The 13,768-nt window shown below is 40.6% G+C and overlaps 1 protein-coding gene across 1 annotated transcript in view; it reads left to right on the plus strand.

The window, feature by feature from the left end:
* ppil4 (peptidylprolyl isomerase (cyclophilin)-like 4) overlaps positions 1-4,383 on the plus strand; it is an 11,202-nt gene extending 6,819 nt beyond the window's left edge. The window contains exons 10-13 of the mRNA XM_032542456.1: positions 1,339-1,450; positions 2,139-2,235; positions 2,410-2,542; positions 3,924-4,383. Of these exons, the coding sequence (XP_032398347.1) occupies positions 1,339-1,450; positions 2,139-2,235; positions 2,410-2,542; positions 3,924-4,130 (549 nt within the window). The 3' untranslated portion in view covers positions 4,131-4,383. The remainder of the gene's footprint in view (positions 1-1,338; positions 1,451-2,138; positions 2,236-2,409; positions 2,543-3,923) is intronic.
* Positions 4,384-13,768: the final 9,385 nt, after the last annotated feature.

Raw genomic sequence — 13,768 nt, forward strand, 5'->3', positions numbered from 1 at the left:
CACAAAGAATGGGCCTTCGAAAAAAGCTTAAAATGTCAACATTAGAAATATCAAACAACTTTGGAAAAAACATGAAAAAAAGGACCCACCACATTGAAAACGTGAGAAAAATGTCAGAAAATGCGATTTTCTTTTTATGGTTGATGGGAAGACAACACAAGGGTTAAGTGGGATTAAATCAGGTTGATACAATAAATAAAGTGTGAAGAGAAACTGATGGCTTGGTGCAACGCAAAGCATATGCTCTGACTTTATGTTCAATGTCCCACTGTCTGGCTACTTGCATAAGGTACTTGGCACACGCATCGGCAAAGTGCTTTTCCTCTATCCTAATGTCAATATACAGTTTATACAGTCAAACTTGCGTGTGTGTGTGTGTGTATATATATATATATTATACTCAGCAAAGAAACATCCTGTCACTTTCCACTGCTTTTATTTTAAGCAAACTTAACGTGCAAATATATATATATATATATATATATATATAATAAATTGAAATATTTGCATGAACATTAAAAGATTTAACGAGGACATAAACTGAACAATTTTCCCAAACATGGGACTAACAGAATAGAATACGGTGTCCCGAACAAAGGGGATGGGTCAAAAAAAGTAGTCCTCAGAATCTGGTGTGGCATTAAGTTCTGCAGTGCATCTCCTCCTTATGTACTGCACCAAACGGGCCAGTTCTTGCGGTGTTTTGTTGCCATCCTGTACCTGTCCCGCAGGCGTGAATCAGATGTACTGATCCTATGCGTGTGTGTGTGTGTGTGGTGTGTGTGTTGTGTGGTGTTGTGTGTGTGGTGTGTGTGTGTGTGTGGGTGTGTGGTGGTGTGTGTGGTGGTGTGTGTTGTGTGTGTGGGTGGTGTGTGTGTGTGTGTGTGTTTGGTGTTGTTGTGTGTGTGTGTGTGGTGTGGGTGTGTGTGTGTGTGTGTGTGTGTGTGCGCACTGTATGCATGTACTATACAGTACAACTAATTCACTTTTTAACTTATCAATGTCAATCTTATTGTATAGGTATAGCACTGTTATAAACGAAACCCAAAGTGCTTTACATTAAAAACAGCATACACTTTAAAACAAAGCATGAATACAGTATACATTTAAGCATCAACACAAGGTTTTGAGAAAAAAAATGAAATAATAATTGTCAGTTGGAGCTGTCACAAAAATAACTACCATCTGAAGATCATATTTCAGTTGAATTTATCACCCAAACATCTTTTCCACCCACAGAGTAACTGTTTTTTTATTCAGTAACGTCATGTTTCCATCATCTGACATTGACTTCTATTACCGTTCCTCTCTTAGCTTCTTTGTGCTTTGTCTCCACAGCAAGAAGACTGTGAAAAGGCCTACTTTAAAATGGACAACGTGCTCATCGATGACCGGCGCATTCACGTGGACTTCAGCCAGTCCGTTTCAAAGATCAAATGGAAAGGCAAAGGTACTGAAGCCTTCAGCCGAGCTTCCAACACTTTTTAGGAGGGATCCACAGTAGTAGTAGTAGTAGTAGTAGTAGTAGTAGTAGTAGTAGTAGTAAATGAAACCGATAACGATTCATAAAATGTCACAATTCGATATTGATTTTAGGCTCAAGGCTGATTCAAAATTGATTTTTTTGATTCAAAAAAGATTCTCAACAAAAAAAATGATTCACAGTATGTAAATGTAGTTACTTTCCCCATGTGATAGTATATATTACAAAAACGAAGAAAAAAAAAATGTTATCGATTTTTGGAATTTTTGGAATTGGTGGAACTTGAATCAATTTTTTGCACACCTCTACCAATAACCAATATCTGAAACCGATATGCATTTACAGTGAAAATGAAACATTTTAAGTCAGCATTAAGTTACAAACCCCAACACAAAACTTTTTAAAATGCTTTAAGCACTTATTTATTAAAGGAGAAACTTAATAAAAAACATAATCCCCAGTAAGAGTCAGATAGTGTTGTGTGGGGGGGGCATTAAGTCAGACTCAGTGGTGGAACAGTTTTTAATTCATTCTCTTTCTTTTTGTTCTGAAGGGGAACAGGTTACTGTTACAAATCTAATCTAAACCTAGTTTCTATATTCCGTGTTATGTCCTCGTGTCCACAGCAGAGATCATAGTTGTGTCTGTCTCCTAGGTGGGAAGTATACTAAAGATGACTTCAAAGCCTACGAGAAGGATGTGGACCAACGATCCAAACTGGCTCTCAAAGATCAAGCGAAGCCTAAACAAGAGTATCCTTGTGTGTTAATAGGCTGGGATTCATTTTCCAGTTTTTCCACTTCATGTCCCAACATGTCTGCGATATTGAACCGTACAGCCTCTGTTGTGGTGGCCGTTTGATTTGGCAAAACATTTGAGCACTGACTTTCTCAACATCCTGGAGCTTTCCCTAACTTTCCCAAAAGTTCCAAGTATGACCTGCTAATCGAGGAGGAAGAGGAGGCGACGAGCCATCGACACTCTGAGAAGAAACACAAGGAGAAGAGGCACTATCATCATTCTGATGACGAGGACAGCAGGAAGTCCAAAAAGCAAAAGGTATCTTCAAGCCAAAACAATGCTATTTTAATATTGTGTTTTACTTTCTCTGTGTTAATATTACGAGGGCAGAGTAATCTACATGTCGTTTCTGCTGCTACATTTTTGTTTCTGCTTGTACTGCAGACAAGTGCTTTTTATCCTACAAGGAATCTGATGTAAATATATATGTAGGGATACAAGTGGTATACTGTGTAAATCAAGTTACACAACTCCTTCAACACTAGCATGGTAGAGGCATTCTGAAATGCATAACATATATTTGTTGTTAAGATAGCTCAGCCTTCAATAAGCTTCTCTCCTCTTTAGCGCTCTGCACAAATTTCTACCTGAATTGAAGCATGTTTTCTATACAACATCAGATGTTACTTGCATGTGGTGTGCCACACTAACCCGATAATCAGGCGTCTGAGACAGTCTGGCGAGGTCAGTGACCCGAGTCTGTTCGGTGTGTTGTCCAAGGAAGGGCTGTCAGCTTTTCACCAATTAAGGCTTCTTAACCAAATCCTACACAACCAGACATGTTCCAGCAGTAATTTGACCTGAAATTGGGGAGAAATGGCCGGCGTTGGCCGCCAAAATTAAAATCTTTCTGGCGTCAGCATGCATCTACTTAATAGTTAGCAGTGGGCAGTGATAGAATACAGCAACACTTGACCAATCATAGAAGGCCGGCCAGGTTTTACTTGACCGAGCCGAGAGTAGAAAAAAGCTGCTGAAACTGGAGCGTTCAGAGCAGTTGGAAATCTGAATGTTTTAGCTGCAGGGCATTCCTCTGAGATACATTGACGTCATTTGCACTTAGGTATCATGTGGATACGCCGACAGTTTTGTTGTCATAACGTAGACAGAAACTATGTACTACTGTAGTAAGTCCTTCATTTAAACGGGTTGGAATAATTTGACCTCCTTTGATCTTCAGCAATGCGTCATATTCTATAAGATTATATGTTTGTCGCTGTCTTGTGAGAACCATTTGCCTCTAAAAAGTCCACTTTTCACGGTGTCAGAAAAAAAAAGGCCGTTTTCAGCTTTGTGATGGATTTTAAAGACTTCATTCAGTTTCGTGAGTGTGTGTTTCTCAACACATAAAGACGCATTTCATCCTTCAGTTTATTAAACGTTTGACCTCAACACATGTGGAGATAAATGGTTTTTACTGAACAGGAAGGAATTGAAAAACCCAACTGACAAGTAACTAAAGCTGTCAGACAAATGTAGTGGAATAAAAAGTGCAATATTTGCTTTCTAAGATGTAGTAGAGTACAAGTAGAAAGTAGCAATAATGACATAAATTGACAGTATTTGTACTTAGGCAAATGTACTTCGTTATTTTCCACCGCTCTCTGTCTCACTCTCACATCTTCTGTGACATTCCCAGGAGAGCGAGGATAGCCGGCAAGACAGAAAGATGGGGCGCCAGCGCTCTCGCTCTCGGTCCCGCTCCAGAGACAGGGACCACAAACACAGCAAGTCCCAGCTCAAATATGGGAAAGAGGGCCGTGATAAAGGCCACAGCCGCAAAGACCGGAGCCACAGCAGCTCCTCCAAGAAGTCTAGTGACAAAGAGAGGAGTAGGTACAGGTGAGGGGAGAGGACGGGGGGGGGGGGTGGTCACCTGACCTGGAGAGTGGAGCCACAGAGAGCTCCACTGTGTTCAGCATCAATTATACCACATCTACATGTCCACAAGCTGTCCTAACTACTGCTGTCTTTATTATCACCTGACATTAAGTTTGAGATAACTGAGTGATGATCAGGTCCCATTGTTTTGAAGAAAAAACATTATTTGAGAAGTGCTTTTTTATATCTATATTAAAAAAAATTCCCCAAAATGTGAATGTTGTCTTTTAATTTCATCAATTATTTATTCCCACTCAATTACTGTCCGTATATTTTTGAGGTACCTACAGGTGAATATTGTACTTTCTACCACCTTTCCATGTACTCACTAATTACTTTATATATATATACATGTTGATACAAAATCTACAATAAAATGATATATTATTGTGGCTTAAGCCATCCAGCAGTGTTGAAAGTACTTAAAATTAGCTCCTTTTACCAGCTGCGACACTAAAGTCCAGTAACATAATATACATTATTCTATACTTTTACTTTTGGTGCAGGACTTGTAGCAGAGTATTTATACACTGTGATGTTACTACTTTTGCAGAAGTAAATGATAAGTACTTATTTATTGAATTCTAAAACCGACTTCCCTTTCTGGTATTTACATCGGCTGCACCTTCCTCTTTCACACTGCCTAATTTAGAACCAAACGCTACATGATTCATACCTCACCTTTGACTTTCTAAAGGTGGGGTTTTCAGATTCATAATGTCGGCATGGAAAATAGCTGGGTGGAGTGTGTGCCTACAGCACTGAGGGAATTCACTGGTGTCTCCCTCCACCCACTTCATAAAGCTTCTAACTCTCTGAAATGTGTCTGGCTGCAAGTTCAAAGCAAACGGTTAGAGGAATGTTAAAGGGTTGGGTGATAAGATAAAATACAACCAAGTAATCTTACAACTGATCTCAAACTGAAACGGGTACTGATAAAAAGCACCGGCCACGAAACAGCCGGAAAAAGCAATCCACAGATCCAAACATGTCTGGCTCCGTGACATAGAAATGTTATGCACTAGACATTAAAATGTATCCATGATGAGTAAATAAGACTTAATAAGGCAATATAAGATGTAGATTAGAATTATCCATAACACCTTATAATAACATCACTAAAAAATTGATAGTTAATTCAACTTTAGTTAATAGTTATTTTACTGTTAAACAATGAAGTGATGATTTATGTTTACTAATTATTAGTAATGTTATTTTACGATTAGTGTACAAAACCATTTTGGAAACTATCCTAACTAAACGTTTGCATTGCTATTATATAATTTCTACGATGCTTGCAATAAGTTAATGATTAATAAGTGGTCTATAAAAGCCTAAATTAACATTATTACTAGAATTGTTGGTCTTGGTAAGTGATAGTGCGGGTAGACCTACTCTCTCTGCATAGTGTCTTGAGATAACTTATGATTTGATACTATAAATAAAATTGAATTGCATTAATTTGGCTACATCTAAATAATTAAAGATGTTTTACAAAGTCTTATTAACTAGTAACAAGGTATCATGTTCACCATAATGTTAATTGACAGCTTATAATTTCCTAATTGTTAACAAATCCTCATAAAATATAAAAATGTATGTTCTGGGCATCAATCAACTGTTAATATAAATTATAGCATAACCTATAATTAGTAAACATAATTTCCTTGTTATCAATAAAATAACTTTGAACTTAAGTTAGCAATTAATTAGCAATGTTTTTTAAAGTGTTACCGAGTTATCTCTGATTGTCTGCACACCTAACCAGAAACATTCACACTCCCTCGATGAAATATGTCATTCTTCAGAAAGAGTCACCACACAATGTTTTGAACTTCCCAAAAATACCTCGTCGTTTTGTGGGTGGAGGGGTGTTGAGTATGTGTGGTGAGCACAAGTGGAAATAAGTATTCCGGATAGAAGCTGAATAAACTGAAAGTTCACAGCACTGAGCAGCGTGGAAAAAAAGGGTTCCACAGGTTCCCTCCCCCAGGTGGAACCACGGTAGAGACTTCCCCAGCCGCCTACGCCGCACGTCCCCTTCAACCTTCAGCAGAATCACATGCTCTGGTGTTTGCTACTTCTTTCCTGTGACATTAGACCTGTAAAGATTGTGAGTAATTTAAGTGTTCTGGCTGAGGGAGTGGAACTCGTTTTACTGAGCTCCACTTCCCTCTCCTCAACGCCGTGTTTACTCATGTCAGCATTGTTCTCTGCTGCTTTGCTCACTTATTAATGATGTTGGGTGACTTTACTTCTTGTTGACATTCAAAGTATTTTTAAACAGAACAAGACTAGCTGGCCTCCCCCCCCCCAAATCCATGTTGTATGTTATTGGCTGGAACACTGTGGATGCTTCGTGGTGCAGGTGGGCACAGTTTGTTTTTGTTGCAGTTTGTAGATCCTGGGCTGGGACCGCGTTTTTTTACAGTGTGTTCAGGGGACAGGCAGCTAGCAGATAGATGTTTTTTACAGTGTGTTCAGGGGACAGGTAGCTAGCAGATAGATGTTTTTTACAGTGTGTTCAGGGGACAGGCAGCTAGCAGATAGATGTTTTTTACAGTGTGTTCAGGGGACAGGCAGCTAGCAGATAGTGAGGAGATGTTTTATACCGTGTGTTCAGGGTACAGGCAGCTAGCAGATAGTGAGGAGATGTTTTATACCGTGTGTTCAGGGGACAGGCAGCTAGCAGATAGTGAGATGTTTTTTACAGTGTGTTCAGGGGACAGGCAGCTAGCAGATAGTGAGGACATGTTTGCTGTGTGTGACAACAAATTGTATCCTTAAACACGCGTGACATCACTTAGAGCACCTTTAAGGAATGCAAGAAGGTTAAATTAAGTACTCATAGCTGAGTGGTAGGTTGTCCTGCAAGCTGTCAGACACTCCTGTCAGTCCAGATTCTGATCCAATGCACACATAACTACAACATTGTTAAGGTATATACATTCAGTCATGCATCATGTAATTATACTGCACAGGAGTCACAGATCAGTTAGGGCGTAGAGGCACAAAACTGGCATTGTCTTTATGCATCCCGTGATAAGGCGGCAGGTGTTGTTGAGGACTGTGTTGGTCAGTTTGGTGGGTGGGGTTGGGTGGGAGTGGCTCCAGCTTGAGCATGCTCCGGTGATGAGTTTGCACTCAGAACCATCCTCAATGTGTTGGGTGAGGTTCAGTAGCTGCCCAGCACGGTAGAGGCCAGGGTGGAAACCAGCTTGATCTTAAGCTTAGAGTCTACAAGTGGCATTAGGAGTTAGAGTAATAGCCATCACAATAATAGTACATCACATGAAATGGTGTGATGTACTACAGATATTAAAAATTCAAAGTGTTCACATGGCTGACTGCTCAAAAAGCCAGTCCTTAAGATGTTGGGAGAAAGTGTGATGGGAAATACAACGTATCTGATTTGGTACCTCGGACAACCTCGCAGTACCCCGTGCTAAAAGTCCAACATTGGCCCTGTAGTAACATACAGTTAATAGCACTGAATCAGTCGCACACACAGTGCTGTCCATATGGACAAAAGCTGGTGAGGAGGTCAGGTATCACAGTAAACAAAAGGCTGCCCGGATACAAAACCTTTCCTTAGAAAACTTCTCGGTGACAGGTTGTCTTCCTGAGAAACGGTGCTTTCACTTGCTTCGAACCATACTTCCCTCGAACACTCCATGAAGATGTACAGCAGAACATGAGGATGGATGATTTGTTGCGCAGGCGGTATAATGAGCAGGACTGTCCTATGTGGTGAATCTGGGCTTGTTCAGGTGGGACCTGTGCAGTGTTGTAATGTAACAAAGTACAAATACTGAGTTACTGTACTGAAGTAGAATCTAAACATGTCTGTATTTTATGTTGTTATTTATGTTCCTGGAAACTTTCCCGTTTACTCCACTACATTTCCTAAATAAAATATTGCTAATACTTTTACTCAGATACATTTCCCCTCTGTGTTTTTGTTGCTTAATACTTGCAGGAAATGTTGGGGCGGCAGGAACTACTCACTATAGCTTTAAGTCAAGGATCTGAATACTTACTTTGCTGCTGCTGGTCACCCTGGTGTTAGCATGCTTTTGTTAGCACCACTTGCTAATTTAACACTGAACACAAAGGACAGCTGAGGCGGATTTATTAGGACCATGAATGTTTGTATAACATTTAATTCAGATTTTTTTTATACACAAATCACCTCCAATGTTTCTTATGTAAAGGTCTGGGATTGTATGCATTTCTTGTATGTGTATACGTATATATCTATAGATGTATGATTAGAAGTGAATAGGTGTGCTATTATCAGGACTGGGTGGACTTCATATCCCATAAAAAAAAATGAGGATATGATAACGGTACTGCTTTGTACAGTAGTATGGAAGGAATTGCAGTAAAAGTACAAAAAAACAAGTAGGTGTTGAGATATTATTATTATGGATAAGTGAAAACTTGGATTGACATAGTTCTTAAATGAAATCTCTCGGGACCATAACTTTTATGGCAATCCGTCCAATTATTGTTGAGGTATTTCAATGAGGACCAAAGTGGTGGACAAAAAATATTTGATATGTTATTGGTGAAAGCGGAACAGGTACAATACAATGCAAGACAATTCTAGATAGATATAGTGTAAGATGTGCGTTAATGGGGATAACAGTCTGTCAGTGGAGGTCCCGTTGCAGTCGGGACAAAACTGTTCCTGTGGCAGGAGGTTTTGGTCCTGATGGAATGCAGCCTCCCCAGTATTTCCACAATCCTGCCCGCCTCAGGGTCCTGGAGTCGTACTGGTCCTGGAGGGACGGCAGATTACAGCCAGTCACTTGCTCAGCAGAGAGAATGAAAGCCTATGTCCTTGGCGCGTTGGCTGCAGACCTTCTAGAGCTAATAGAACTATTCGGTAATATTTGCAACATTTACTCACCTGACAAATGCAATGTCCCCCAGAGTTGCAGGGCTGTAGTCAAGTCCACCTTTGTCGAGTCCAAGACAAGTCCAAGACTGGTCGAGACCGAGTCAAGACCAAGGCCAAAGAGGTTAAAGTCCAAGTCAAGACCGAGTCCAAAATAGAGACCGAAAAAAAAGAATCCTCGTCAAGATCACTTATCTGTTTCTAATGGATATGATGTGAGAGACAGTTTATCTGTTTCTCCCTTTGCTATCAGCTGTCGTTGCAGGCAAAGCGTGCAACCCTCCACCCCCCCTTCCGCCTCCAGTCATCTACTCCAGCTGACTGGTCCGGAGCCTCCTTCGGTCTAGTGTTGTGGCTCCTTCGTTGCCACCACCTGTGTCTAGATTCCATCGGGGGGTTATGAAGGTTCTCTACCCCTATATATCAACAATTAGCATAACGATGGAGTCTAATCTCCAAAGACTGTACATTTAAGAATGCTGTACAATAAACTTTCAGGAAGACCTAACTCTTAATTGATGCTCTCCTAAATCAAGTCAGCTGTTATTCCAATAATTGTAAATTTTATCATGCTGTATATAACTTTTGCATATCTGCAAACTAGTCTCTCCTGATTGAAATACCTGTTTTCTGGTTTTGTTTTGAAGGAGAAAGTTACTTTAGAACAAAAACATACAGTGCTGGACTCAACCGAGACCAACAAGAATAGTGAAGGTACTTTTATTGTCACATACATATACTGTACATGTAGCAAAAATCATTCTCTGCATATAACCCATCCCTGAAGGGAGCAGTGGGGACCAACTCCAGATCTGAGCCAGTGCACTGACTGGAGGACCTAGTACATGTTTTTTGATGGTCCAAAACACAGAAAGACCCAGAACGACCTGGATTCAAACCCAGAACCTTCTTGCTATGAGGCCACAGCGCTATCCATTGGGCCACCATGCTGCGATAGTTGGCGAGTCCGATGCCCGAGTCCGAGACAAGGCCGAGACCAAATTCCAACGAGACAACGGAACAGCTTCTCGAGACTCAAGTACAACAGCCCTGCATAGTTGTATCCACCAGTTACAGTATTCATAATGTATTATATTTTTTTGGAACTCTTTTGTACAGTATCTACGTTTTTGTCCTGCTTTGTGTCTCCTTGTCTAATCTTTTTTTTATTCTAGTCAGTGTGCTTTTCTTTGCCGATTACTGAGTGGGATGGTGATGGCGTAGTGGATATGATATGTACCTTTGGTGTGGGAGAGCCGGGTCCAAATCCCACTGTGATCCATCTGCCAATGTGTCCCTGAGCAAGACACTTCACCCTAGTGGCTCCAGAGGCGTGTAGTCTCTGACATAGAGAGCTATTGTAAGTCGATTTGGATAAAAGCCTCAGCTAAATGACATGTAATGTAACTGTTTTTACTTGACTCAAAGAGCATGCACAAGAATTCCTACAGTATGTGCCTGGACTGTTTGGTGTACGGACAAATGGCAAATCTTGAATGCCAACTTATGTTTTAACAACAAAAGGTTTGTGCAATTATTGGTTTATTAAATAAGGAGAAAGAATGCTGTGTGATTTAACAACATCAAGTGATCTGTTCCGTTCAAACTGAACAGTTTTGTGTATTGTAAAACTGTGGCAAATTTGTTCTCTCACACACACACACATTTTACTTCCTCCTATAGGCAAAACACTCCAGTTTACTAGAGTAGCTCTTGAGCATGCACACACACACACACACACACACAAACAGACACATTCCACACACACACACACACACACACACACACACACACACACACACACACACACACACAGCCCATCTCAGTGCTGTTTGATTGTGAGGAATAATAACTTCCTGTTCCTAGTCTTAGCCATATTTTCACATTTCTTTTCTGCTGATGTCATCCTCTGTCTTTTCACACATTAAAGCTGGTAAGTGTGTGTGTGTGTATGGAGATCTGTGCCCTTTGATCATTGCAGAAGGCAGTTCAGGTAAACTGGCTCCCATTATTTCAGCTTGTGGTTTCAGATTACCGTTCATAACAATGACGACAACATACAACACACCACAAATTATCATACTATTATGAATAGTTACTATGAATAGTTACTGTGTAAAGAGAAGAATCGTAAGTGAAGTACTCTTCCTGGAAAAACTCAGGACTTGTAGAAACAAACAGTTGATGGCCTGTTGAGTCACCTGCATGGTACTCAGGTGACAAACAGCTGACACCCTTTAGATGTCTGTGTGGTAAAGGTCCCATGACATGGTGCTCTTTTATATAGATCTTAGTGGTCCCCTATTACTGTATCTGAAGTCTCTTTTATATAGACCTTAGTGGTCCCCTAATACTGTATCTGAAGTCTCTTTATATAAACCTTAGTGGTCCCCTAATACTGTATCTGAAGTCTTTTTATATAGCCTTAGTGGTCCCCTAATACTGTATCTGACTCTTTATATAGACCTTAGTGGTCCCTAATACTGTATCTGAAGTCTCTTTTATATAGACCTAGTGGTCCCCCTAATACTGTATCTGAAGTCTCTTTTATCTAGACCTTAGTGGTCCCCAATACTGTATCGAAGTCCTTTATCTTAGACCTAGTGGTCCCCTAATACTGTACTGAAGTCTCTTTTATCTAGACCTTAGTGGTCCCCTAATACTGTATTGAAGTCTCTTTTATATAGACCTTAGTGGTCCCCTAATCTGTATCTGAAGTCTCTTTATATAGACCTTAGTGTCCTAAACTGTATCTGAAGTCTCTTTTATATAGACCTAGTGGTCTCCTAATAGTATCTGAAGTCTCTTCCCAAAATTCAGCCTTGGTGCAGAATTCCAGTCACTAGAGCCGTCCCACAATGAGCTTTCCTTAGTATGTGCCATTTCTGAGTCTGTAGCTCAGAAATGGGGGGGGTAACGTGGAGGCTGGGGTGTGTGGCCTTGACCTCATAAGGAGCAAGATTCCAAGATTCCAGCTCGGCCCATCTGAGCTTTCATTTTTTCAAAGGCAGAGCAGGATACCCAGGGCTCGGTTTACACCTATCACCATTTCTAGCCGCTGGCTGGGGGGGAACTCATTTTAATGTTAAAAAAACTCATAAAGTGTCATTTTCATGCTATGGGACCTTTAACGACATATCCCACCCTTCAGATTGTGAAAATTCAAATGTGGCAGTTTGGGGTTTAGTGAACATCCAACATCATTGCTGACATGTCAGGGTTTGCTGTAGTTTTAATATTATCTGAAGCTGGAGATAGCCTACACCTCACATATATAAAGGCACGTTGGATCAGCTGCATGCATGTTTTTGGTGTAAAACAGCAAGTAGACCATCTTGGCAAGCCTTGGGAAGGAACTTGTTTCAGCGGAACGTGTGTACGTTCTAGCGCTGACAAACAATTCAAATATATTAATTCGCAATGCTATTTATGTCATAGTTAACTCATTTTAATCTATTCTAAATATCCCTTGATTTGTTTTTGTCCCATTATGTTAATGTTCTTATCAACATGGAAAGTGGATCGGCTCGCTTTGTGTAAATGTTTTTTTAATTGTAAACAACATTAGCATATAGCCTACTGTAGTGTTTGATTTCACATAGACATTCTCACTGAGAACGAATAATCTCTCACACAATGTAACACTATCCATCAAGAAAAGGGTGAAAAACATACAGTACTTTGACAGGGGGGGTATTTCAGACTTGACGTGCTGCGATGATAGCTCAGTTCACAACCAAACACACAGATCACTTTGGTCATGTCAATGGAACCATTTAGCAACTTTAAAAAAGTAAACTTTCCATTCAGAATCTTATCGGCATCCATTTCGGCGTCTCGCGCTCGTCATCCACTTAAAACCTAAAACGTTACTACTCTTTGGCCGGCTCGCAAGCCCAAACGTGCAGTGCCTGTTGTTTTGTTTCCGGTCTAGCCAGATCCGGTGTGGTGTTGTAGTTCTTCTAACGTTACTAGATGTTGCAACAGCATGTGAAAAAAACCACAAAGTTTGCTAGGCCAAAAAGAATGTTAATCTTGCGATAAAAACCATTGACGCCGTTAAAATGGGTTTGTGTTAACGCTGTTAATGACGCGTTTAACTGACAGCACTAATATGTTCAAAACTCCGACTGGACAGATAGTCTAGCTAGCTGTCTGGATTTACCCTGCAGAGATCTGAGGAGCAGTTAACCATAGTCCTCAGAAATCCACCAGAGTTTAGAACGCCAACACAGAGACAGAGGAAGGGGACGGATATCCCGCCGTAAAGAGTGAAATCCGGTGGAATTCCCTGCGGCACCGGATCAATCCCGGAAGGGACTGTGGATCTAGACTAGACCTAACAGCAACAACATCCACCTGTCCCAGCTCCTCTAAAGCTCTAACATGTTACGTCTTGCATGTTCAATGTGTACAAAGACTTAAAAAAAAAAGAAAAGTATGATAACCCAAGCAGCTGTTTCCCCAGCTCTGACAGCATGAACTAAAATAGAAATTATAACAACTGACTGAATGAAATAGTCTGACCTCAGCTTGCTTCCTGGGGTTTAATATGCTGTGTCACAGACAGTCAGCATTCCCCTCACCACGCCACAGGAAGAGCTCAATACACGGGAGAAGAGAAATGAATCCCTCAGGCTCAATGCAGCCCTGACTCCTGATGAGGAAGTAGTGATTACACATTTACAGAGGTTTTTTTT

Source organism: Etheostoma spectabile, chromosome 18 (genome assembly GCF_008692095.1).
Source record: "Etheostoma spectabile isolate EspeVRDwgs_2016 chromosome 18, UIUC_Espe_1.0, whole genome shotgun sequence".
Classification (NCBI taxonomy): domain Eukaryota; kingdom Metazoa; phylum Chordata; class Actinopteri; order Perciformes; family Percidae; genus Etheostoma; species Etheostoma spectabile.